Source organism: Microtus oregoni, unplaced genomic scaffold (genome assembly GCF_018167655.1).
Source record: "Microtus oregoni isolate MIOR12 unplaced genomic scaffold, Mior012 000016F_ref0000370, whole genome shotgun sequence".
In the NCBI taxonomy this organism is placed as follows: domain Eukaryota; kingdom Metazoa; phylum Chordata; class Mammalia; order Rodentia; family Cricetidae; genus Microtus; species Microtus oregoni.
The window spans coordinates 35,087,757-35,114,787 of record NW_024543075.1 but is presented as its reverse complement, the minus strand read 5'-3'; the positions used below and the strand labels follow the sequence as shown (position 1 = coordinate 35,114,787).

General features: G+C 52.8%; 1 protein-coding gene across 1 annotated transcript in view; it reads left to right on the top strand.

Moving 5' to 3' along the window:
* Swap70 (switching B cell complex subunit SWAP70) overlaps positions 1-9,491 on the top strand; it is a 62,471-nt gene extending 52,980 nt beyond the window's left edge. The window contains exons 9-12 of the mRNA XM_041667081.1: positions 1,084-1,250; positions 6,429-6,627; positions 7,613-7,709; positions 8,220-9,491. Coding sequence (XP_041523015.1) covers positions 1,084-1,250; positions 6,429-6,627; positions 7,613-7,709; positions 8,220-8,326 — 570 coding nt within the window. The 3' untranslated portion in view covers positions 8,327-9,491. The remainder of the gene's footprint in view (positions 1-1,083; positions 1,251-6,428; positions 6,628-7,612; positions 7,710-8,219) is intronic.
* The last annotated feature ends 17,540 nt before the right edge of the window (positions 9,492-27,031 follow it).

Genomic DNA, 27,031 nt, shown 5'->3' with positions numbered 1-27,031 from the left:
TGAGCTGCTTTGCTACCACTGGCGGTGGCGGTGGGGGAGCTGTGTGTTTGTGCAGGTGTTCAGTCCTTCTGTGCATCCGAGGGGTAGAGGGAAAGGATGGGCACCTGCGCAGAATCATATGCATGCATAAATGCTTGGTTAGTGTGGTTACATGTCTTCTTTGCTTTGAGGTGTTCCTGTCATCCCGCAACGACTGTTAACCAGAGTCCTTTTCATTCTCAAAAGACTTCTGGTTTGGACAGTGACTAGCTGTAAGAACATAAACTATATCCATGGCATTTCTCCTCATAATGAGTAAAGTGAACACGGAGACCTCAGGGCTCTGGTTGTCGTCCTGGCCTTGCCAAGGTCCAGGTTGCTCTGTGGAGTCAGCTGGTTCCTGGAGCACACATCTCCCATGGCGCGGTGCCGTGCTGAGCCCATGCCTGGATGTGGTCTGATGGTACTGTTGGTCACTGGATGCTCAGAGCTGAGATTCCTGTTTGTGTTGAGGAAGGCAGTGTGGTGTATGGAGGGTTCCCAGCTCCCTTCCTCAGTGCTCTCCCTGAGCACACGTGGGATCCATGTGTGCTTCCAACATTGGGTCATTCTCTGAGCTCTCGGGTTCTCCTGAGAACACAGTGATGGAGTTTATACACTGTAGAGACATACACCAAAGTGTGTGACCGTGTGTGTGTCAGGGTCCTGGGATGGACCCTGTGTCTCACACGTGCTAAGTAAACACTCTACCAGTGAGCTGTTCCCCAGCCCTGTCTTCTTTTATTTTTATTTTTTTAAGACAGGGACTAAACTTCTTCAATCCAGAAGGGGAAGCCATACACTTGCTAAGATACTGGTGCCCAGGGATGGAGAAGGGGGTAGAGGCAGCGGGACTTGCAGCCCATGAGCTGCTCTGCCTGCACAAAGGCTCATTCTTTAAGATTTGGTAAAGAGGTTTTGGCTTTAAAATAGAAAAGACCTTAAAGAGAAGTTACACTTTAAATTTCCCCCAGCTTTAGTCAAGGGTAGAGGTGGGATGGGCGCCTTGCACTGGGGAAGAAGTTGCCTGCATTTAAGCAAGACCACAATCCTCTCGTCCTCTAGATCAGACAGCAGATGGAGGAGCAGGTTGCCCAGAAGTCCTCGGAACTGGAGCAATATCTGCAGAGAGTTCGGGAGCTGGAAGACATGTACCTGAAGCTGCAGGAGGCCCTTGAGGATGAGAGGCAGGCCCGGCAGGATGAGGAGACGGTGCGCAAGCTTCAGGCCAGGTGGAGATTGCTCTGCAGCCCCGCCCTCGTTGGCTTTGCTTGCTCTGGGTTGTAACACTGGCAGGAGTCCGGAGACTCTGGATGTCGGGCTGGCTTCTGGGCTACAGAAGCCTTTGCTTGGGGTCTAGAGAAGGCCCGGTGCCTGAGAGCAGTGTGTTGGCTGTGTTGGCTGTGGTGTGCTTACTCTATTCCAGAATGTCAGTCAGCCAGATCAGCTTTGGAAGAAGCTTGGTTTTGTCACCGAGTCCAGTCCTGAGCAACCTTGGTGCAGAGACAGAGCTGCCTCAGGCCCGGCGTGGCAGAGGTTTTGTGGATAAGGAGGGAAAACACACTTTCTCTTTGGCAGTGTGGGATTGGCACCGTTTCTTCTGTAGCTACTACTTGAAATCCAGGTTTTAAAAGCTTTGAAACTAGATTCACGCCTCCTTGGTCTTTTAAAGTCAGGTTTACAACTGTGATACTCATATTCTCAGAGAAAAATTTTGCTTTGGGTCTTTGTAACATCGGAGAGGACAAAGCAAAACCCGGAGGGATGAGGAGCTGGCCTGGCTTAGCCCGTTCTCCCATTTGCTGCTTCATGCGATGTACCTGGGCTGTGAGCTATGGCCCCTCCCTTCTGTGAGTAAGGGAACACTCAGAAGGTGGGCACTTGGAATGTACAGCTTTCAGTCCTCGTGTGGAGAAGCAGAAGATGTTCAAACCTTGGGGAGGAAAGAAAAGGTCTAATGAGATGCTCAGCAGGCAAAAGATGCTTGAGCAAACCTGATGTCCTGAGTTCCAGTCCTGCCACCCATGTAAAGGTGGAAGGAGAAAACTGACTCACAGAGTTGTCCACTGACCCCCACACTCATGCCATAGCACGCACACTCACCCATAGCGCACACTCACCCATAGTGCACACACTCACCCATAGTGCACACACTCACCCATGGTGCACACACTCACCCATGGTGCACACACTCACCCATGGTGCACACACTCACCCATAGTGCACACACTCACCCATAGTGCACACACTCACCCATGGTGCACACACTCACCCATGGTGCACACACTCACCCATGGTGCACACACTCACCCATAGTGCACACACTCACACCCTAGCGCGCACACACATGCCATAGCGCACACTCACCCATAGTGCACACACTCACCCATAGTGCACACACTCACACCCTAGCATGCACACACATGCCATAGTGCACACTCACGCCATAGCACACACACTCACACACATATACATGATGATAATTTTTAAAATACTAAAATTAGAAAGATAAACTGGAAAAGAGAGTTTGTCAAATGTGACGGGTCTGGTGAGTTGGCTCAGTGGGTGAAGGCCTTCACCCTCAAGCTTTGTGACCTGAGTTTGATCCCTGAGGCCCAGGTGGTGGGAGGAGAGAACCAACCCCCAAAGTTGCTGCCTGATTTGCACATGTGCCCCTTGGCATGCAGCCACACATAAAGCATGATTAAGAGACATCAAATTTATCATTTGAAAAAAATTAACTTGGGGCCATTGCGATAAAGTGGATAAAGCCACGTGCTGCATAAGCCGGGTAACCCAAGTCCAGTTCATGAAGCCCGCATAAAGGTGGAAGGAGAGAGAGAGCCATTGCACAGATGCCCCAGCCAGCAATGTGGAGCAGTCGCTGGTGCTGTTGACAGTGGCTTTAGCAGATCACTCGGGAGAAGGTGTGAATCTCATCACTTCCAAAGAGTAGCACTCTCGAGTGACACTAGACATGTTTGTTCTGTGCCGAAGTTTATAGATTACCTTTGTGCACGGAGTCTATGGGGAAGGCGCTGTCTCAGTAGTCTCGAAGGGACACTGGAGTCAGCTCTCCTCAGCTCTCCCGTGTGGACGCTGGAGTCAGCTCTCCTCAGCTCTCTCGTGTGGACGCTGACGTTAGCTCTCCTCAGCTCTCCCGTGTGGACACTGGAGTCAGCTCTCCTCAGCTCTCCCGTGTGGACGCTGGAGTCAGCTCTCCTCAGCTCTCCTGTGTGGACGGCAACTCCTGCTGCACCGGGGACTTTTCTTTTGTTTTGATAATGATAAGAGAACTTGGAAGAAAGGGGTTTCCTTTGGCTTGTAGTTCAGAGGGAGAATGGACTCGCCATTCTTGCTGGGAAGGCATGGTGACAGGGCAGGAAGCAGCTCATCATGTTCCCCCATGAGACAGAAAGTGAGGTGAGGCTGCAGGGGCTGCACCTGGGCACAGAGGAATAGAAATGGATTAGAAGGGTTGGCAGGAAGACCGTATGGATCTTTGATTTTTTTTTTTCTTAAGACATGATCTCACTATGTAGCCTCAGCTGGCCTGGAACTTGATATATAGACCAGACTGGTCCAGACTCTTGGATCCGCCTGTCTCTGCCTCCTCAGTGCTGGGATTAAAGGTGTGTGCACTACCATACCTTGCTTGAAATTTGTTGTTTATTTCATTTTTGTTTTCCCTTCCTTCCTTCTATAGACCAGGCTGTCCTCGAAATCAGAGATCCCCTGCCTCTGCCTCCTGACTGCTGGGATTAAAGGTGTGAGCCACCACTGCCCAGCTAAAAGTTTGGTTTTTAAAGTATAAATTTGATTCTTATCTGGTAGGAAATTCAGAAGCAAACTTTTAACATTTTACTGGAAAGTTCTGGAAGCTGAGTCATAATCTATTTCATTAACTTTACTCATTAAAGGTTTAGATTTGAGCCAGACGATGGTGGTGCACGTCTTTAATCCCAGCATTTAGGAAGGAGAGACGAGCGGATCTGTGAGTTCAAGGCCAGGCTGGTCTACAAGAGCTATTCCAGGACCACTAGGGCTGTTACACAGAGAAACCCTGTCTCGAACAACAACAACAAAACAAATAAAGGTTTAGATTTGAGCCAGGCATGGTAGTGTGTGTCTATAATTCCAGCACTCAGGAGACCGAGGCAGAGGATGACTGCGAGTTTGAGGCCGCTCTGCTCTGTGTGCGAGGCCCGTGTGAGAAGCCCAGGTAGCCAAGTCTGACCTTCCTCACGTTCCCAGCAGCCAAGTCTGACCTTCCTCACGTTCCCAGCAGCCAAGTCTGACCTTCCTCACGTTCCCAGCAGCCAAGTCTGACCTTCCTCATGTTCCCAGCAGCCAAGTCTGACCTTCCTCACGTTCCCAGCAGCTAAGGCAGCACCCAGCGCGTGCGAGGTGGCTGAGTGCCCAGGGAATTATTACTGTTATTTTTGAGAAAGTGTCTTATGTATCCCTGGCTGTCCTTAGGCTTGCTGTTGAGGTGCAGCGGTCTTCCTGTCTCCACCTCCTGAGTACTGGATTACTGCTATTGAACCCAGGGCTTTGTACAAGCTGGGCAAGCGCTCTGGCCCTGGGGCTCGTTTCTGGATGACTGTAAGGATCCCTGTTGTACCTGGTGAGGTGGTGCGCACTGCTGCCTCCCTTCGAGCTGCTACAGTGTTTTTCACGTGTTTGGAGGCAGCTAGGGCCTGGGTTCACAGGTGAGGTGTGGCTTCTTAGTTTCCATTCGTGGTACTTTCTGTCTCTGAAGTTAAAGTAGCATTGTACTGTGTTGAACGTTTAGCTTTTTGATCTGTAGCATAGGGTGGTTGCCAGCTTCAGAGTAGGGAGGATGAGGTTAGATATGGCAGACATCATGTTTTAGCATGACATCAGCGTGCAGCTTTCTGTTCTTGTATCTCGTCACAGATGGGGAAGATAGAGCATGTACAGAATTAAGAAGATGTTGAGAGAAAGGCTGGAATGATAGTGTTAGGCCAAGAAAACATCAGAAGAACAAGTAGAGGGGCTGGAGATGGTTCAGTGGTTAGGACACTTGGTGCTCTTGTGGAGGGCTAGGATTCAGGTCCCAGCACCCGTGTGGCAGCTCACGAGTGATCCCTCTGCCTCAGGCTCCTGAGTGTGTGGGATGATGGGCATGCACACATGCTTGACTGATCCCTTTCTCTGTAAATGAGGGAGCTGGGAAACAGAAGAGTGGAAGTGTTAGTCTGCACACCACAGAAACCAGTTTGGAGGAGGGGAGGCAGGAAGATGATTTATGGGCGCCTTCCTAAATAGTTCCCAGTCCCATGGAGGGAAGGTGGCCAAGCCTTGAAGAGTGGCAGGGAACAAGGGGGATGGACCTGGGGTTGCCATGGACACAGGCAATGGGTGTTGGCACTACCGCTGCCCCTGCCACCAGGCTCGTCTGCAGTGCTGGGCTCGGTGGGGTGCATGGCGGGCTCCTGTGCAGTACAGTGCATGGCGGGCTCATCTCCAGTGCTAGGCTCAGTGGAGTGCATGGCGGGCTCCTGTGCATGCTGGGCTCAGTGGAATGCATGGCAGGCTTGCGTGCAGTACAGTGCATGGCGGGCTCTTCTGCAGTGGACTGCACAGCAGGCTTGTGTGCAGTGCTGGGCTCAGTGGTGGACGCTCTGTTCCAGGAGAGTTTGAGGAGCCCAAATGTATCTCTAGGGGGTATTCTGAGTCCGGAAGGGATGGTGTGGTCCTTGCCTCTTTCCTTGCTGCCCCTGTAGAGCAGATGTTGCAAGTGGCAGTGGCTGCCCTGCCATATGACTTGACTCCTTGTTAGACTTGTGCCGGCATCTAACCATACTGTCTGCATCTTGAGTTGGGTTTGGGCTGTGTGTTGGTGTATTTATTTAAACACGAATGCAGTTGTCTGATCCAAGCCAGGCTGTGCTGCGCTAACACTTTGGTGTCACACATCTGTGTTCAAGTCCATTGTGTCCTGTGCGGTGCCCTTGCAGACACATAGCTTCATCTGTGACGAGGGGCTAGTACCTCCTGGGTTGCTGGTAATAGGCTTTTAGTAGATGAAGGAGTGTTTTAATGTAGCAACCAGGCAAGTTGCAGAGCTTGGCCCTGCCACCTGGCAGGTAGATGACTTAAGGCCCGCTTCTTCATCTCAAGAGTGACTGCCAATGGCACCGACATGCTCTGTGTGCAATAGTGGGGAATCACTTGGCTCGGTTCTTGGCAAGGGAGTGGCCTTTCCCTTCACAGAGGACAGGACTAAGGATACTTCGAGCAGGACATGCAGGCTGCTCCCTAACTGACAGACAGTCCTTTGGCTCCCAGGCTCTTTATAAAAATGGGGTGGGGGGGAACTAGATGACTGTCTTCTGAAGGGGGTCTCCAGCAGGATGTGACCCCAAGTGTCCTCTGCATTGTAGGTTGTTGGAGGAAGAGTCTTCTAAGCGGGCAGAGCTGGAAAAGTGGCACCTGGCCCAGCAGCAGGCCATTCAGACGACAGAGGCAGAGAAGCAGAAGCTGGAGCAGCAGCGTGTCCTGAAGGAGCAGGCTCTGCAGGAGGCCATGGCGCAGCTGGAACAGCTGGAGCTTGAGCGCAAGCAGGCGCTGGAGCAGTACGAGGTGGCTGGACTTACGTACGCCTGTGCCTGGCTCCTTAGAAACAGCTGGGGTGTGGGTGGGTGGGCTCTGCTCCCAGCTCTGCCTGCAGAAGCAAACAGCAGAACCCTAGCGTTCATTTAGAAGCTTCTTGTTGAGCAGAGAAAAGAAAGAGGAAGTTGGATTTATTGTTTGTTTGTTTTGTTTTTTTCTCAGAGGATGGAGGCGTCTGTCTCGCTGAGGGACTATAGGAGAGTATAAGCAGGGATGTTTACACAGTCACAAACTGACAGAGTCCCCACCAAGCTGTAGAATAGCTCTGGGCACACGGGATGGCAGCTGTAGGCCGCAGCCATTGCTCCACCCTCAGATGGAGCACCCCGGGCAGGTCATACCTCACTGGAGGGGATTCATAAAGATAGCGTTCAGTTGAACTTAGGGTTTCAGTGGTTAGAGTGGGGTGGGAGAAGGAAGGACGGAGGCCGGAACAGCTGAGCACCCACATCTTCATCTGAAAGCACAGGAATGGCCTGAGTCTTTTTGACCCTCAAAGGCCACCCTTCAACAGAGTCACTGTCCTAATCCTTCCCCAGATAGCTCCACTAACTGGGGGCCAAGTATTCAAACTTCTGAGCCTATGGGGACCATTCTCATCCAAACCACCATGACCATGCTGTGAGGGCAGAGAGAGGAGCCCCTTCCTCCTGCAGAACCTGTTACTGTTGAAGCTGGGACTGCCAGCTCTAGTGAGAGAATTAATACAGCAACAAGACAGGTTGGGGAAGGGCAGGCCTGGCAGAGAGGCAGTGGACTGACACATGGGTGAGCTGGGGAGAGCCTGGGAATCAGGTGGCTTCGTTCTCCGAGCCTGAATCTGTGCTAATGTGCAGTGGGGGTAATGACAGCTCCTCCTCCTGGAGCTATCCGGCCATTTCACGAGGGCACCCACAGGTGTATAACAGGTGCCAGTCTGTGCGACTTGGTCCTTAAACTGCCACTTTTATTCTAGGGAGTTAAAAAGAAGCTAGAGATGGCAACTAATACGACCAAGAGTTGGAAGGACAAAGTGGCCCATCACGAGGGATTAATACGATTGATAGAACCAGGTACTATTTTATATATATAATTATCTAATTATTTTCTATTGTATTTATGTGATTGAATTGTATTAAAAGCAACAGCAACTGTCTTAGGGGCTCAAAGCCCTTGGTTGTATACGTAACATCACATAAGACTGGGGTAGGGGCACATGCCTGTCATCTAGGCTTGGGATCTGAAGTGCGAGGTTATCCTTGAGGTGGCTCCCAGGGTGAGGTCTTGCTCTACAGGCCTGGCCTCTGAGTTCAGGTCCTCATCAAAACCTGGATAGGGCATGGACACTCGTAATCCCAGGGCTCTTCCAGGGCACAGGGGCAGAGAGTCACCCTGAAGGTCAGCTGCTTCCTGTGAGCCTCTCCTGAGCAGCTTGTCCTCCCTAGTCAGTGGCCCAGGGGACCTGTCTGCATACATCTTGCAGCTCTTTTGACTAGTGGACCCTCTTGGGCATTCCTCAGAGGTGAAGTAAAGAGAAAAGTCCTGCGGAGGGGTCCCGAATTGAAAGTGTGCTTGTTGCTTAGGTTCGAAGAAGCCCCACCTCATCACCAACTGGGGACCTGCAGCATTCACCCAGGCGGAGCTCGAGGAGAGAGAGAAGAGCTGGAAAGAGAAGAGGACCACGGAGTGACAGCTCTCCCTGTGGCCACTGCAGGCACAGTCATCAGTGAGGAGTCCGGCTCCAGGCCCAGGACAAGGACACTGGCTTTGCTGCTTCTAACCGTTCTTCCCTCAGGACTCCAGGGAGTCCGTGTCCCGAGGACGCTGTATTTACCTTCTAGCACCGCCTCAGCTTTCCTGGGCCAAAGCTTAGGTGCAGGTGTGCCTAGGGCCACTGCCACTGCCACCTTCACAGCCCTTGCAGCAGCTGGTCTCAGTCAGCCCCCTCCTCAGGCAGTGTATCTCTTCCGCTGATTGGCTGGTCTGTTTGCCTTTTCCCGTCAGGTGATGTGGCAAGTCACAACAACTTCCTTGTTGGTGCTCTGACCAGTTACTGCCCTTGTAGACCGGACAGACATGGTTGGTGAAGCTCCCCAGCTTCTGCTTCCCTGAGCATCGTGCACCTGGCAGGCTTCATTTGCATTCCCTTCCCTGCACCTCAGAGCAGACTGGACCCTGGCCCAGTGTTTCAATCCAGCTCCCTGGTCGTTCTGTCCCCAGCCCCCCGTCCAGGAGCAAAAACGCTGTTGACTGAAGTCGGTGGTGGTTGTGTGGACGCAGTGAGAAGCTGTACGTGGGCTGGTCAGATGTAGAGTTGTCACGGGATAATGGAGCCCTTGTTTTATCCAGGCTGGGATTGTGGCTCTCACTAGGACTGTGTCTGCTTCTCCCTCCTCTGTGGGTGATGCAGGGCATGGTTTCTGTGCTTCCTGTTTGAGGGTATTGAGAAAGGTTTGCACCCTAGTCTGGTCTGGGATTGAGAACAGTAAGTCAGCCTTCTCACGCTCGCTGGAGTCTGTGAGCACAGTGGATGTAGACAGCCACGATGTTCTACATTAAAAACAGGAAGGTGATGTCCAAGTTACAGAAAAGGTGGGATTCAGTAACAGAGCAGAGAATCCGAGTGTCCTGGTCCAGCCTTGCGGGGGGGGGGGGGGGGTTGTCAGAGAGGAGGCCATTCCAGTGTGTGCAAGCCTGGAGATAGACTTTTATATAAGGAGATAGGCATTTACATAAGGACTGGATAGAATTCCACAAACCTCTACCTTTCATGACTGGAAAACATTTGCCAGTAGAAGTCTTATAAATTTTTCTTAAGATTTTAGGCTGCTTAATAAAAGTATAATTCTATTTAATGTTTATAGTTGCCTCCATAAAGTCTAGATTTGTATGCAGAATGTCACTGTGTCTGGAACTTCTTAGCTTAGCAGCTAACTTGGGTGTGGTTTTCTTCCTGGTCACTCGTCCACCTCACTCACCCATCTTCCTTGTTGGCCCTGTTGGGCTGTCAGACTGAGGGACCCAGGGCCTCCCCTGTGGCTTAATGGTGTCCCCAGGGGATTTGAGTATCCCTGGACAGAACGAGAAGAAACCACAAGGTTCGGACGGGTGTGAAATCTCAGGATGGCAGCGGCAGGCCTGGGAGTCTCGGAGAGATGGGTGAAGTGACTGTTATGTCTTGGCTGGCAAACCATTCCTCCTTAAACCAGAGGCAGGGCCTGCAGCTGCTGTGGCCATCTCTGTCTGACTTGTGCAGCCTCGAATACTGCCTGCTTCCTGGTCGTGCAATGCTGTGTGGGCTGGGCAGAGGTGTCTGCAAGCTGGTGTTGCCGGGTGGCACGCGGCTTCAGCAGTACTGTGGCTGGAACCTGAAAGTCCTTTTAAACAGTGGATAAAGAAGACAGCACAGATGTGGCCTCTGTGACTCTCACTAGGTGGGTGCCTGATGCCCACAGGTCTCTCCTGACACTTGAGGTGACTTCAGCTAGCCCGTCAGCCCCTTGCCTCACCCTGTAATAGCTACAGGAAACTTCAGTAGTGTCCTTGTGTGGTCCTTGCAATCAGCCCTTCCTACAGCTAGAGATAAGATTATCTGCAGGAACTGTGAATGAAAAACATTTTGAAAACCTGTTTGGGGACCTGCTGTATTGAGAAGGAAGAAGTATTTAAAATGTTCAACTTTCTTATCTAAAGGGAGTACAGTGCAACATGCTCAACTTTCTTAAGTTTTCGCCAATTTTTCTAAGATATTAAAATGTTTTCTATGGGTTTTTGTTTTAATTTTTTTTTAGTCCAGTGGACTGGTTTAATAAAATGGTGAGGTGTGTGTGTGTTCGCTAACGTTCATTTTCATGCGAATGTGGACGTGGTTTAGGGACACTCCTGAAAACACTGGATTTGGGAGTCAGGACCTCAAGAAGTTAGCTGTGACCTCAGGTTCGGTGTGAGTCACCAGTGTGGGAGCCCAGGCACGTCCAGAGCCCGCGTCTTCATGGTTACTGTTACCCTGCGCCTTTCTTGCCTCTGTCCGCTCAGGTTTTCTTCATGTCTGAGTTTTTCTTTCACAAGAATAAGCTGTGGTTTTCCGCTGTGGTTCACATGGTCACCGAGTCTAAACTCTTACTGTAGATGAAGCAGGCTTTTGTCTTGGCTTGACTGCATACTGGTCTTCCCCTTATACAGGAGGGTGGGGAGGTGGGTGTTGGTCAGCTATTCTTTCTCCCCTGCAGCGGCCCTCAAGCAGGGGCACTTGCTCCCAGGGGACACTGTCTGGAGACATCTGTGTTTTCAAAACTGGAAGGAATGTTGCTGGCTCTTGTGGGTGCCTTGCATCACCCCAGCTTGAATGGAGTGTTGCTCATTCCTGTTAAGCCTTCATTGACCCTTCTGAGGTTTCCGAGTCATTGGTTTTGGGTGGTGGGCACATTTGTGGTGGACACTGAATTCCAACCCTGGGCCAGACACGGCCTTCCTTCCAGTGTCTATGACACCAATGCAGGCCCTGAGCTCCCAGGCCTGTGCACCCACAGGAGCCTCTTCCATGGCAGCTGAGAGGGCCCGAGAGCCTGTAGGAGTGGGAGATGGAGAGTTCTGTCAAGCTGCTGCCCTCATTCTGCCCTGCCCGCCTCCCCATCTGAAGTCTGTCTCTCCCCAGTTCTCCCTTCACACCCCCACCTCAGCTGGGTTGAAGGTGGCATCTGTGGGCTCACTTTCTGTTTCTCCTCTGCTGCCAGCCAGAGTGTCCAGGGACGTGGTCTCTCGGAGGCTGGTTTCAGGCCAGCCGCTGCCTCTGCTCACCTTCGGAATCTCTCCAGTGGAGTTCTGTCCTAGGCTGCCCACTAGGCTGCTGGGTGTCTGTGTGTTCCCAGTGGAGGGCGTCCAGGCCCCAGACAATGTTTACAGAGAATGTGGGCTATGGAGAAGAGGCCCCTTGGTGCAGCCGCACTCCCCTGCGCGGGAAGCTGACTTTTCAGTGCCTGTCCCCCACCCACACTTCAATAGACTCTGGTTCTGAGCTCCACTCTGACCCAGGAGTTTCCACCACTGTGGCCGCCTGCTGTAGAACAGTGCCCCCCCTCCCCCACGGCTCGTTAACCAGATTAACCAGTCTTCCGTCCACCCTCTGGGCCAGGCGACCTCTGTTTTATCTATTGGTACCATTTCCAGCTGTGTACAGCATCTGCCTACAGGACTTCTCCTCAAGGGCAAACTTCAGAAAAGGAGTTAAAGAAAGGGGTTCAGGAAAGCTGGGCCAGGGAAGGGGTTGCACCAGCTCGTGCCTCCCTCAATACCTGAACCTATGTACAGAGCTCCCGGGTCTGTGGCTGGCTGCCGTGGCAACACTCGGTGAAGGGACTATGGCAAGCACGGCCCGGATCACAGTATTAAAGTCCAGCAATCAAAAGCCCCCTTGGCTCACCTAATTAACATGCCCAATCAAAATTAAACACATCATCCTAATGCGGGCATTCCCCTTTTACGTTTATAACCCGCCTTTTGCCTACGTCCACATCTGTCTTCTCTCTATCCAGAGAGTCCTTTGTTCCCGGGACAAATCCCCCTTCCCTCTCCCTTGCTCCCTTCCCTCTCCCTTGCTCCCTTCCCTCTCCCTTGCTCCCTTCCCCTTCTCTCTCCATCCGTCTTTTTCTCTTGTTTCTGCCCTCTGTTCCTCTGGGGCAAATAAATCTCCTTTGTGCTGAGAACTTGGTCTTGGGGTGTCTTGAGCCAACTTTGAGGTTCCCTACACTCGGGTGTGTCCCTCCCTCACCGGACCATGAACCTCCCCGAGTGTCTTGTCTCTGGTTTACCAGTAAACTCATCAGCATTGCCTTCCACGAAGTTTGCCTTTTTAGATTTTGATTTATTCTTTGTTACTTTCACACATGTTTATAATGTATCTTCATCATACCCACCCCAACCCCCATCCTGCACTCCCCACAGGTACCCCAACATGCTCTCTCCCACTTTTTCCTTTTCCTTTCCCCCCTTTTTTTTGTAGCTAAGTCCAGTTTGTTGACTTGATCTTGTGCAGGTAGCAGCATTCCATAGCACTCCTCCCTCTCCATAATGCTCCTCTCCACCCATAGTGCTCCTCCCATCCTCCACTCCTCCCCTCCACAGTGCTCCTCCTCTCCACAGTGCTCCTCCCCATCCATAGTGTTCCTCCCATCCTCCACTCCTCCCCTCCATAGTGCTCCTCCCCATCCATAGTGCTCCTCCCATCCTCCACTCCTCCTCTCCACAGTGCTCCTCCCCATCCATAGTGCTCCTCCCATCCTCCACTCCTCTTCTCCACAGTGCTCCTCCCCATCCATAGCGCTCCTCCCATCCTCCAGTCCTGCTTTCTGTCTGCCCCATCTTCCATGATGTTCCCTGGGTGGCGGGGTGGGGGTTGAAGCAGATGCCCCATTCAGGGCTGAGCACTGAGTAGTCACTCAGCACTCTGGCCAGTTATGAGTCTCTGCTGCCCGTGGCTGTGGCAGGCTCCACTCAGCAGTGTTACAGTGGCTGGTGGGGCAAAGTTCTTTTCTGCAATTAAGTCAAAACCCATCTGTAACCAAGCAGAGCCTTACCCACTCCAAGGCTCTAAGGGAACGAACTCCTTAGGCAGCTGGTGACAGTTCCAGCTCACTGTGTCATCTCAAAGGGTTATAGACTCAGGCTGTGTACTCTTAGAACAACATGGCACAGATGATGTCCCCAGCCTGTTCCCCCCCCCCAGCACACAATGGCCACCTGCCCCTTAGAGGCTGGTGGGGAGACTCCCCACTCCCCGCACCCTACATGCTGTTGGGCACAATGTTTTTGAGCGGTCATATGGAGGGGGCTTTCCATTGAAGCCAGGTCAGGTCATGCTGTGGGGATTTCTGCTGGGTTTCTGGCAGGTGGCTGGAGTAGGTTGCTCATGCAAGCCTTCTGGAAAATTAGGGAAATATCTTAGGTGTTTTTTATGTCCCCACAAGCAGGTGTGCAGCTTCTGAGGTGTCCAAGGAAGAACAAACCAAATAGCCCCAGAATGAGGCCCAGAAATACCTAGTTCCTGTAGCTTACCTCCCAGGTCCCAAAAGGGGCTGTCGAGAGGATCTCAAGGGACTGGCATTGCCATCCCCCAGCAAGTCCCTAAGGATCCACACCTCTGCTTCTGCACCTTGTGACTTCTTGGGGCCACTGACAGTTTGTGCCATGGTCAAGAGGTGCTCTGTCTTTTAGGGGTTGGCCAGCGCCTGCTGCACCAAGTGGCACTTCGCATGTTCCCTCAGCAGCTGTGTCCCAAGGCCCTCAGCACGGAGGGGAAAAGCCCCCCGCAGGTGAGCTTCCACTAGCAGGTGACTTCCCCAGCACAGTTATAAAGTCTGGTCCTCAAACATGCCCTGGACGTTGCCCTCCTGGACTCCAGCCGAGTGCTGGCCTACACTTGAGCTCTGGCTGTGGGAACAGCATCGACCCCCATCCTGCCCGAGGCTGGGGACACATCTTCCCTTCTTCCTAAAGAAAGCCAATCCCACCATCTAGTTTGTATCTCTCTCAGGGAGTCTTCAGGCAAGTAGATACTAGGGAGTAGAAAACTCCCCGTATGTCTTTGAGGGGACTTCCCAGCCTCCTTTGATGGGCAGACAACTTGTGTAGCTTCCTATTGCCACAAGGTGATGTGGAATCCAGCGTGGGAAACAGTGAAAAGCAGTTGTGATGTCACCTTCTGGGACAGGCAGCAGGGAACAGGAGCCCTTTGGACCTGGGACCCTGCGCTTCTGGGCAGGGTGGCCGCTAGGTGGCAGCCGTGCACTGTGCCTGCGGGTTAAGCCTGGTGAGGATCTGCTGCCCTGGGGAGGGGGGGTCCTGTCAGTGGGGACAGCTCCAGCTCCGAATGCTGCCGGGAGGCAGTTCCCACCTGACTTCGTCATCTCTTCCCGACCCAAAGGGTTGACGTGATTTACCCATTTTACAGATGTGAAAAGTTAGGCTTAGGAAGTCCGTTACCCAAGGAGCCACAGGTTCTGAGACCAGAGAGCCCAAATGAGGGGTCCCTCAATGTTTCCCCACCAAAGGGGTACAGGCAGGCCTTGAGCATGATGTGGGGTCATATGACCTCCCTGTCCCTGAGGCTCCTAGCATTTTCCTTTGTTAGCTGAGGAGGCCTCCATTGCATCCTTGGTCCGGTCTGGTTACCGACTTCGCGTCTGGCCCTCTGTTAGGATGCCTTCTGGGAGCAAGCCAGCAAACTTGAAGTTTTGGCTGGAGGCGCCTCGGGGATGGGGGAGGGTGAAGGGTGGAGGGTCAGCAGCCAGAGAGAAGGGGCCTGTTTCCTGACTCCCTGACCCCGGCAGTCTCTGCGGAGGCCCCAAACCCAGCAAGGTCATCTAGGGCGAAATTCCAGCCGGAGCCCCCTGAGCAATGACTTCAGTTTTCTCGATAAGGCTGAAGAAGGGACACCGAGTGTCCACCCCACACCCCCTCTCTGTCAGCACCTCGGCTCTAGTGAGGCCTCTGTGGTAGACAGCCTGACGGGGAGAAGAGACGAAGATAGACTGGGGACAGATAAGGACAGAGACAGCCAGGGACAGAGGGAGCACAGAGGTGAAGATGGGGTAGCCGCCTGTGGGGAGCCCCAGAGGTCAGCGCCAGTCCCTGTCCCAGCATGCTAGGGGCTGGTTGATTGTGATGGCTGTAACTGGGCCGCCAGCTTGAAGGACACAACCCACTGTGCGTGAGTCTGAGCCTGGTATCCCGGTGTGTCTGACGCTGAGTCTGATGTCCCGGTATGTATGATGATGGGGTCAGGGGAGAGTTATCTCCAGGCTCCAGGAGGCACCAGCAGAGAGGCTGAGGGAGTCAAGGCAGGGGACCATGGCCACTACTGTTGGAGGCGAACCCACTCCAGCTCTCGGGCCTCCTGAGGTCACCTGGCCTAGCAGTGTTCCAGGCACACTCTGGGAGAGAATATTTACACCCAACACTGTCTGTTTGGCTTGGCGAGTTGCTGGAGGCTGAAGAGTCACAGCTGGCCTGTGGGCTGCAGGGTCACCATGTGCTCTTGAGTCACAGCCCCAGGGAACAAGAGCCTGTACTCAGGGCTGCACCCACAAACATATCCACACAGGTACCCAGATGCCCTGGGCGGCTTAGTCATTATCATTGCTTGGCGAGCACGTGCCAGCTCGCATGCGTGCGCAGGTACGTACAGACGGGGTGCACCTGACCGTGAGTCATCACAGCCAGCCGACTCGGAGGAAGGGCACCAAGAGTGTGTTCTGCCAGCCCCGTTTAGATGCAAATACCCACGTGGTCACATACCGATGTGTGCCCGAAATACAGCCCAGTGTACCGGCGACTCCATCCTAGGGGCCTATAAGTGTTTGTCGCACAATGAATGGAGAGACAGATGACGAGATGGGTGTCAACCCTCTGCTTGATAAAATTGGTCAGGGCAGCTCCTCAGGGTGGGTCTCAAGCTCTGTGTCTGCAGGGAGTTGCCTGACTCCAAATATAGCCGCCATGGGTGGGCCGGGAGCCAAGGCTGCCTCCCAGGCAGTGACTTCACTGGGCCCAAGTCCCAGCCTCTGAGGGCTTGGAGAAAATGAACAGAGGCCCAGCTCCCCATGGCCAGGCTTGAACTGTGGGGCTGGATTGTGGCACTTGCTTGGTGTCTGGGACTGTGGGGGCAAGGCCAGAGAGGTGCACGGTGCACGCAGGGAGGACTGCCTTTGGCTGGCACTTCCTGGGGGAGGCAGGGGTCTGCCTGCTGATTGCATAACCCAGCCCCCCCCCCCCCCCCCCCCCCCCCCGCTGGGCTGTCCCCACCTGGCAGGAACAGCCCTTGCTCCCAGGACACTCTTTGTTTCTGGAATCTTTTCTTCTTTATTATTTCTTTTATTTTGAGATTATAATGTAATTACATCATTTCCCCCTTCCCTTTGCTCCCCGCGAGCCTTCCCATAGACTCCTCTCCTTCAAATTTATGGCTTCTTTCCCCCCATTAATTGTTGTTACATACACATATATGTATGTGTATATACATATACACTCCTAAATACAGCTTGCTCCGTCTGTGGTATTACTTGATGTATGTTTTTAGGACGAACCGTGTGGTGTTGGATAGTCAAGCCGTGTGCTCTTCCCTGGGGAAGAGGTTTCTCCATTCTCAGCGTTCCTTAGCTGCCTGCAGCTCTTTGTGTAGGGTTGAGGCCTCAGGGACATTCCCCGGTCCACTTTGGCATGTCTCTTGTTGATGTCCTCATTCAGCTCATGTTTAGACAGTCATGGGTGTAGCTTCGGACATTCCAAGGAGACACAATCTCGCAGCAAATTCCCCGATCTACCGGCTCTGACCACCCTCCTATTCCCGGAGCCTTAGACGTGAGCACGTTCTGAAAATGTATCCAACGGGACTGGGCAGCAACCCCCCGCCCCAGGCTTTATTCATCAGGGCAGCTGCGGTGTTGCTCGCCCGCCTGCCGGAGTTGCTCTTCCTGCCTTTAGACCTGCCCCCTTGCTCGGTCCTGCACACAGGCAGACATTTTTTTTCAGAGGTAAAGATCTGACTCTGGCTTTTCTGTCAATCTGGGCTTCTTAGTGGCGAGCAAGCAGTCAGCCACGCCCCCTGGTGTTCAGACCGCCCTTCCTGCGTCCACCCAACCTGGGTGTTATGAAAGACTGGTGCATTTGTAGTGTGCGGGCTGTTTTATGTCGGTTGATGTGAGGTAGAGTCATCTGAGAGAAGAGAGCCTCAGCTGAGAAAATGCCTCACGCTATAGGCAGGCCTGTAGGGCATCTTCTTAATCAGTGATTGATGTGGGAGGGCCCAGACTGTTGTGGATAGGATCACCCCTGGGTTGGTGGTCCTGGGTTCTCTAAGAAAGCAGGTGCACGCCTTTAATCCCAGCACTCGGGAGGCAGAGGCAGGCGGATCTCTGTGAGTTCGAGGCCAGCCTGGTTCACAAGAGCTAGTTCCAGGACAGGCTCCAAAACCACAGAGAAATGTAAACGAATGCAGACAGATTGTAAAAATATATATACAGCTTTAATGGAGAAATAGACTTACAGAACCACCAAAAACACACGGTCAGGTTTGTCATAGCAATGCTCCACAATCCTGGTACCAATTTCTGTCCAGTTAGGGTAGGGTTCTTGTTGCTGCGATGAAACACCACGGCCATAGCATCTCGGAGAGGAAAGGGTTTATCTCATTCCCACTTCCATCTCCTCATCCTTGAAGACAGGTAAAGCGAAAAACTCCAACAGGGCGGGAACTGGAGGCAGAAGCTGACACCGAGGCCATGGAGGGGTGTTGCTTACAGGCTTGGTCCCAATGGCTTGTTTATTCTGCCTGCTTTCTTTCTTTTTTGGGGGGGGGGTTTGAGACAGGGTTTCTCTGTAGTAATAGGAGTGGCGGGGCTGCGTCCCCAGCACCCCGGCCGCCTGCTAGCTTATGCCCCGAAATAACAACACACAAATTGTATTTTTTTAACACTGCTTGGCCCATTATATCTAGCCTCTTCTCGGCTAACTCTCGCACCTGGACTAGCCCATTTCTAATAATGTTTGTAGCACCCCAAGGTGCGCTTACCAGGAAGATTCTAGCCTACGTCCATCCTGGGTCGGAGCTTCATCGTGTGTGCCTCAGAGAGCAGAGCTATGCGTCTTCCCGGGAGAGGGGAGCATGCATGGCGTCTCTTAATCTCAGGGTCGTGGGTTCGAGCCCCCCCTCCAAAAGAAAGAAAGCAGGCAGAATAAACAAGCCATTGGGAGCAAGCCTGTAAGCAGCACCCCTCCGTGGCCTCGGTGTCAGCTTCTGCCTCCAGTGTGTTTTTGGGAGGACTGTGGAAGGGCTTTGGAACTCTGGACTAGGAAAGTCATGTGTCCAAAGCCTGGTGAGCTGGTCTGCAGGAGCTTGGAGGAGACAGGAATGTTGGAGAAATGCAGACGATGAAGGCCTGGCTTGTCAAGTTCAGAGGGAAGTCTGAGAGTCCCTTATGTTGGAGGCATATTTTTATGTATATTTTGAATATTTTTAAGTAAGAATCTGTGAGTCGAGTGTGGTGGAGCACACCTTTAACCCTAGCACCAGGAGTCAGAGGTGGGTGGATCTCTTGAGTTTGAGGTCACCCTGGTCTACAGAATGAGTTCCAGGACAGCCAGGATTACACGGAAAAACCCTGTCTTGGAAAAAAAAATTGTGGTTCTGGTCAGCTGGGAAAGAATAGGGCGTGATTAGCAAGAGACCAGAGCCATTAAAGTAAAACCTTTGTGTTACAGGGATAATCGGTGGTGGTTAGCTGGAGCTGAGAAATTAGTGGTGATTAAGAAGAGACCAGCATTGTTGATTCTGGCAAAATCTTCTGGAAGTGTTTCCTCAGGCCAGCACACAGAAGCTGTGTTCCAGAGGTGGCCGAGGTTATACCTAACACTGGTAGCCGAACTTGGTGCTACTGGTTTTGAAGGCCTGAAGGAGAGCAGCTGAGGCTTGGCACTGTGAGAGGCCAGTTGTGCTGACTAGTTTATGTTATCTTGTTCAAGCTGGAGTCATCTGAGAGGAGGGAGCCGCAGTTGAGAAAATACTTCCATAAGATTGGGTAATCAGCAAGACTGCAGGGCATCTTCTTAAGTAGTGATTGATGGGGGATGGTACAGCCCATGGTGGGTGGGGCCATGGGTTCTATAAGAAAGCAGGCTGAGCCCACCACGAGGAGCAAGCCGGTGAGCAGCCCCCCTCCATGGCCTCTGCATGAGCTTGGGCCTCCAGGATCCTCCCTGCTTTCCATGATGGATTGTGATGGACCAAGGAGTGATGGATGGGTTCTTTCCCGGTGTCTCACCACAGCAATGGCACCCTTGACAAGACAGCTCAGGAGAGGATCACACAGGCCAGTGGGTGCCCGGCTGGCTCCCATGGGCTGTCGATTGTAAACAGAGGGTTGGACGTATGGGTGAAGGGAGGGCAGTAGGTAGACAGGTGGAAAGAAGCTGTTTAAGTCAAGACAGCTTCCAGTGCAGGGAATCAAAGGACCAGGAAGGAAAGGGACCGTCTGGGAACACGCGGGGCTGGTCTGCCGGCGGCGTGCAAGGTTTATGAAGATGAGGACGAGGGAGGTCAGGACCTTTGAGGCCCTCATGTTTCCCCGTGGATTCCTCCCCTAGCGACCTTCCGCCCAGCTGTCCTGTGGCATCGTAGCCGGCCTCTTAGCACTCTTGCCCATTCCTTCCTCAGGTTTGTACCCGCTGCTGTTTTAGTCAGATAAGGAGGTTTCATGTAGCCCAGGCAGGCCTGAAGTCGGCTGTATAGCTGAGGTTGGCCTTGAACTCCTAACCTTTCTGTCACTACCTTGTAAGTCTGGAATCAGCACCAGCACCGTGCTCGGCCACAAAGTCCCTATATTCTGAATAGTGCCCAGCTGATGAAACAAAGTATCTTTTAAAAAGAGGCTTCTCGTTTCGAGATAGAGGTTCTTTCTGTGTTGCTCAAGCTGGCTTTGTACCCCCAAGTCTGGGTACTAGAAGCAGGCTCTCCCCCCTCTTCGCTTTTTGAGACAGGGTGTCCCTGTAGCTTTGGAGCCTATCCCGGAACTCACTCTCTTGACTAGGCTGGCCTCGAACTCACAGAGATCTGCCTGCCTCTGCCTCCCTAGTACTGGGATTACAAGGCATAAAGGCGTGTGCCACCACTGCCACTGCCCAGTATGAAATTGTAGAAGTCTGATGACCTTAAGGGGAGGAGACACTTGTTTGGGAACGGGTGCGCATGCGCACTACACGTAGGTGCGGTTCTTGGGCAGCAAGAGGGCTATTGAGAAGACCCAAGCCCAGAAGCGTCCCAGGTCACTGTCCCAGATCACTGTCCTCCCAATGCTTGGTTCTTACCTCACATTTTTTTTGATACCTTCCTTTTGACTTTGGCTCCGAAACAGGAAGACAGGTGAGGATGGCAGGTAGGAATGATGTGATCTGAAGCCCCGGCCTGCACCCAGCTGCTGGGGAACTTTGCTGCGGGGAGAGGCTTGGCTTAGGGTGCGCTTTGATCGACTGCCCGATGAGACACTGGTATGAAAAAAGGCAAATTCAATCCAAGAGTGCTCCTAAGACTGACAGGAAACTTGAGTCTCCGTGTCTAAAGAGCTGGGGATTTCCTCTGCGGCTCAGGATTTACTTTCAGTCACTTCAGGCCAGGGCATCGCTGGACACGTGAGTCTGGGCTCGGGAGAGGCCCGAGCCGCACTTACAGCCATTGGGGTCTGAGGGGTGGCCCTGGTGATTCCTGGGAAGAATGGACGCGGAAGGACCCACGGGGCTGTGGGCAGTGAGGCTGGAGAGCACCACAGAGAGACGTTAATGTTTGAAGCTCCTTAGGTCAGGCAGGACAGGGACAGAGATGGCGTGGAATAAAGGCCTCAGTGCTGTGGTTCACAGGCTCTTGACAGGGACTGACCTGCAGCCTCTGGGCTCGGGTGTCAGCTAGCAGTCTCCTAGCTCATGTGCTCAGCAGGCCCGCTGGGTAGAGTCAGCGCCAACTTGAGGCACCATCAGAGACTCGTGTCTTAACCCCTGTCCTGAGTTGAGAGGGCCCAGAAGGAGCGAGGGCACAGGACCTGAGCTGTGGGGACATGAAGAACAGCCCGGGCAGAGCCTCTGCCAATTCAGTGCCAGGACCTCCTTTGCTGGGTTAGAGACAGTCCCTCTGAGCTCTTGGTACTTTGGAGACACCTTCTGGGTGACAGGAAGCTGCCCCACCTTCTTTAACCTTGGGATCTACATTGGCATTTCTTGGGCCAGGTGGGGTTGGGTGTGGCCCAGAGCTGCTACCATCCTTTGGGTGACCAGGGGTTGTGTGTTCCTTTAGCTCAGCCACTGCAGAGTGGCCTCGGCAAGTCCTTCTGCCAGCTCAGGTAGTGTCAGGAGAGGTCTTTGCTACCTGTGGCCGGTCATACTAGTAGCTGGGAAACAAAGGCTGCTTTCTAGGCCCTCCTAGTCTCACGGAAATCCCCCAGGTAGCTCTTTACACCCGGCCGGCTTCCTTGCCGCTCGTCTCCCTCCCTCCGTTCTACAGCCTGGCTTCCAGCCACCCCACACCGCCGATGACACCAAAGTCACTGAAGACCCCCAGGACACCAGATCCTCCCACCACAGCTTGCTTGCTTTTTTAATTATTCTGATCTGGGCATCAAGCCCATGGCCCTGTTCCTCCTAGGCAAGGGCTCTCCATTGGCCCCTACTCTCAGCCCTGTTCTCTCTCTTGTTCCCTCGAGACCGCGTTTTCCCTTGTGGTCTGTCACCTGGCTGGCCTTCCCTTAGGAGCCTTCCTTCTCTTCTTAAGCTCTCTGCTCCTTCTGTCGCCCCTACCCCCCACGCTAGCTCAGTTTCCACCATGCGGCCTAACACCCTGGTGTGCTTACAGCTGGGGATGCTCTCACGATGCTTCTGTCCTGCCCCAGACAGTTTTCACCTCACTTTCTGTACCCTACGCTCTTCTTCTTTTTTTTTTTTTTGGTTTTTCGAGACAGGGTTTCTCTGTGGCTTTGGAGCCTGTCCTGGAACTAGCTCTTGTAGACCAGGGTGGTCTCGAACTCACAGAGATCCGCCTGCCTCTGCCTCCCAAGTGCTGGGATTAAAGGCGTGCGCCACCATCGCCCGGCTCCCTACGCTCTTCTGAGGGTTTCTGGAAAGCTCATCTTCTCCTCCTGGTGCCTTGGGTTTCCGAGATTTTGCTGTGCCCCTCCCCTAGCCTGAGCCCTGGTCATCCCTCAGTGGCCAGCAGCTCAGTGAGAGGGGCCGCCACACAGCCAACTGTTTGGCTTGGGAAACCGAGAAGGTCCTTTTGAGAGTGTCTGTCACTCACTCCCCAAGACCAGCCCTCTAGTGATTTCTGCCCAGCTTTACCCCTAACCACCTCTGCACAGCTCTCTACACTGTGCCGTCCCACCTGAGAACAAACCATGTCTCCCCTCAGCACTGCAGCCTCTGAGTTGAGCTCACCTTGCTGCTGCCCGGATTACAGCCTGGTACCTGGCCTGATTTATGTGGGGCTGGGGAAAGAACCAGGGCGTTGTGTAGGCACCACAAACACTCACCAGCTGATCCCTAGCACAAGTGAGCCTCACAAGTGGTGTTTTGGGGGCCCCTCCAGTCTTGCATTCTGTCGCCACTCTAGGTTAGGCTGTGCTGGAGATCAGGGGTTGATGGGCCAGAGGAGTGAGGCCTGCTTTGTACAGAGCTCCAGGATGAGGCCCAGTCTCAGGTCGAGCCCTCTGCAGGGCAGGAACCTGCATGTGGTAGGGAGACTTGCTAGACGTGCAGAGATCCACAGGCCTCCTGGGGACCTGGAAGAGGTTCTGAAATTTACAGGATCAAGTTTCAGAAAACACAGGTCAGGGGCAGCAGAGCAGCTGGCAGTGGGGAAGGCCAGGCCCAGCTAATTTCCTGTCAGCAAGGCCCAGAGGCCCCAGCCCCTCTCCGGGCTGGCCACAGGGGAGGAGATGCCGGGAATGGCTCACATTCCTCTGGCTGGGGCTGGACTGAATCTGGAACCTCAGGGGACCTTGGGGAATGAGGAGATGGATCTGCTGTGGCCAGAGTGGGGAGCTGACCAGGCATCTGTTGTTGAAGCCTCGGCTGCCTGAGGCCAAGGCCTGCAGAGTCGAAGCCGGAAGCCAGAAGATATTGAGGCTACAGGAGCCTGGGGAGAAGGGAGCCTGGCCCACACAGGGCCGCAAGACGCCACCTCCTGAGCTCGGAGCAAGTTCATTTGTCCCTTCCCTGGATTTCCTAGAAGGCTCAGCTACGGTTGGGCTTTGTGGCCACAGGGGTCAGGCTGCACCCGGCTTCTCTTGGAAGGGTGTCAGGGGCCTCACATGCAGAAAGGCTGCTGTGCTTCTTCAGTGCCCTGGTTGTGTGTGGCAGAGGATGTGAGGGGCTAAGTCAGCTGGGCCCCTATGTTCCACTACAAGGCTCAAGTTCCCTCCTACAGAAGGAATTTCATGTCCTGTCTGGTCTTCAGGAGGGACGCCTGGCTTTGGACAGCTGTCCAAGTAGCCTGGCCAGGCAGGGGTCACAGTCATCATCCCCCACTCCCCACCCCCAGCTGGGAAAAGGGCACACAAGATACAATTAGACAGTTCTGGGCTTAAATCCTAGCTCCATTAGGCCCTGATGTGTGACCTTAGACAAGGTCATTTAACCCGGGAAAGTCTCTGGCTCCCTGATGTGTGTGTGTCCTGTCAGGATCTGGTTTCTCCCTGCTTGGCCAGCTCTCCCCTCCCATGGCCATTCTTTGGTACCCGGTAATCCATCCTGTTCCACCACACAGGGCCCAGTCCCTGCAGGTGCCTCCTCCAGCTGTCTGAGTTCTGAGCCCGCCCATCCCCTGGGCCTTCTCAAGCTCGGACAGCCTCAACAGCTCCCAGCCTGCCTGCCCTGAACGTGCCTCGCCCTGGAGCACACACCGGCCTGGCTCCTTTCCCTTACCTTTGCCCACTTCACCTTTGCTCAGCCACTGCACCCAAGAGTCGACATAAAAGTTGCTGATCAGAGAGTCTCTGCACTCATGGTGGCCTTTCTGCTGGCTCCTGCGGCCGTCACCTGAGTAACTCTGGCTGCCCTAGACACAATACTTGCAGACTTTATTTATGGTCTAGAGTCTCTGAACAGGTATCAGCACGAGCATCAATGGGTGCATGTTGAATGAGGGGTTTGGTATGACCAGTTCATTCAGAGTAGGTGCCGTCCTATGCTTGGGGTGGGGGAGGAGGCTGAGGACCACATCCTGGGGTCCTGGGGGAGGGATGTGTTTTCTACCTCTCCCTGGTAAGGCTCCCAGTCCTCCTGTCTAGGGCCAAGCTAGTGATGGCCATGGCAGGAAGCCCCTTGCCCGAATCAACTAACTCAGCTAGTGGTGGCAGGAGGTCACCACAATCAGATGGAGCCCAATGTCTGCAAGGCTGTAAGAGTTAATGTTATCAGGGTATAGTGTGTGTGTGTGTGTGTGTGTGTGTGCGCGCGCGCGCGCGCGCGTGCGCATGGTCAGTGCCTTTTACAGTACTGCTTATGTGTGCACACGACGTCACTTTCACGTCTACATCATCGCCTTCACCCTAGGCAGCAGGCACACACTCTCTGAGGTGCCCCCCATGTCTCACTCTTTTTGTTTGTTTTGAGACTAGAGTTTCTCTGAGTAGCCCCGGCTGTCCTGGAATTCGCTCTGTAGACCAGACTGGCCTCAGACTCACAGGGATCTGTCTGCTTGTGCCTCCTGAGTGCTGGGATTAAAGGCGTGTGCCACCACCGCCTGGCCCACGTCTCCATCTTATCTCTATGCCATCCTTACCCAGATTCCCCATCCAGGGCTCCTGCCCTCTCCACATCCACTTCCCCTGTCTGATACTCTGCCTCCCAAGTGCTGGGATTAAAGGCGTGCACCATCACTACCTGGCCTACAGTATGAGTTTCTGGAGTTCTGAACTGTAGATTCCTGAGCAGAGCTGGGGACCAGTAGGTCCTAATGTCACTATGCAGTGGGCTAAAGCCTATGATGCTCATAATTTGAGACTCTATTTGGTACAGAGCTTACACACACAGACAGCCCTAGGCTTGGGGGATTTGTTCTGTTAAATGGACCCTAAGTAGAGAGTAGTGTAAGATGAAGATGTGTCAACTGCCAAACCCACTGAGCATCATCCCAGTGAGCAGACAGCACACTGGCTTTGGTGCCCGGCCCTCTGAAGGAGGTTCCATCCTAAAGTTCAGCTCCAGAGGGGGCTCTGATATGCCCACATGCCATTAGCCTGGGAAAAGGTGTCAGGTCAGAATCTGAGCTGTGCTTGCTACTAAATTTGTATTGCTTCTGCATCACTGTAAACTTTAAAAAAGTCAGTTAAGTCACTGTTGAGAGAGAATCTGCTCTACAGACCAGAATGACCTCCACCCTACAGAGATCCACCTGCTTCTGCCTCCCAAATGCTGGGATTAAATGTATTCGCCACCGCTGCCTGGCTTAAAATATCATTTTTTATTGCATTTACTTTGTGTGTGTGTGTGTGTATGTGTGTTACATGAATGCCCGTGTCCACTGCACACATGTGGAGGTCAGAGAAACGTGTGAGGTGGTTCTTTCCTTCCACGCTGTGCGTCCCAAGGGATTGCATTCAGGGCCTCTGGCTTGGTGATAGGTTCCTTTATCCACGGAGCCAGGCCATCTTCTCCATTTTCATTCCTCACTTCTAGGTGAAGTAAATGAGGCTGAGAGAAGTGGGGGGGGGGTGGCTGCTCACGGCCAGGAGCTTCTGAGTACACCGATGGCAGGTAGAAAATGCTGGCACTTTTTTTCTCTGGGCAGAGAGCTCAGGGGAGCTGAATCTCTAGATCACTGGTGCCTCGGAGCACAGCTCTCAGAGAAGGCTGCTCTGAGGTCCATTGCTGTGACCTGAGGGTCCCTGACCAATGGTATGGCTCCTCCGAGGTCTGTCACTGTGGCTATAGGCTGCTGTTGACATCCATTTTTGGGAGATGCAGAGCTCCTAACAGTTTTAAGATGATTTTTGTCTTTGTTTTTGAGACAGGGTCTTATGTTGACAGTCTAGGCTGACCTCAAACTTCCTATGTAACTGAGGATGATCTTGAACCTCTGATTCTCCTGATTCCACTTCTTTTGGGTATATACCCAAAGGATGCTCAATTGTGCCACAGGGACATGTGCTCAACTATGTTCATAGCAGCTTTGTTTGTCATAGCCAGAACCTGGAAACAACATAAATGCCCCTCGATTGAAGAATGGATGAGGAAAATGTGGTACATTTACACAATGGAGTACTACACAGCAGAAAAAAATAACGACAGCTTGAATTTTGCAGGAAAATGGATGGAACTAGAAAACATTATTTTGAGTGAGGTAATCCAGACACAGAAAGACAATTATCACATGTACTCACTCATAGGTGGTTTTTAAACATAAAGCAAAGAAAGCCAGTTTACAAACCACAATCCCAAAGAACTTAGACAACAATGAGGACACTAAGAGAGACTTACATAGATCTAATCTACATGGGAAGTAGAAAAAGACAAGATCTCCTGAGTAAATTGGGAGCATGAGGACCTTGGGGGAGGGTTGAAGGGGAGGGGAGAGGCAGGGAGGGGACCAGAGAAAAATGTAGAGCTCAATAAATATCAATAAAAATGTATAAAAAAATAAAAAAAGAGTTGCCATGGATATAATAAATAAATAAATTCTCTAAGACATTGTGCTTGGCAGCTGTGCAGATGTGAGATGGTCCATAGCACAGAGTGATAAAGATCGTTATTAACATCAGGTTCTAGGATGGTCACAGGAACGGTTGGCAAACACGTCCTTTCCCCTCCAATTAGAAAACAGCCTTGGGCGGGGCAGTGGTGGTGCACACCTTTAATCCCAGCACTT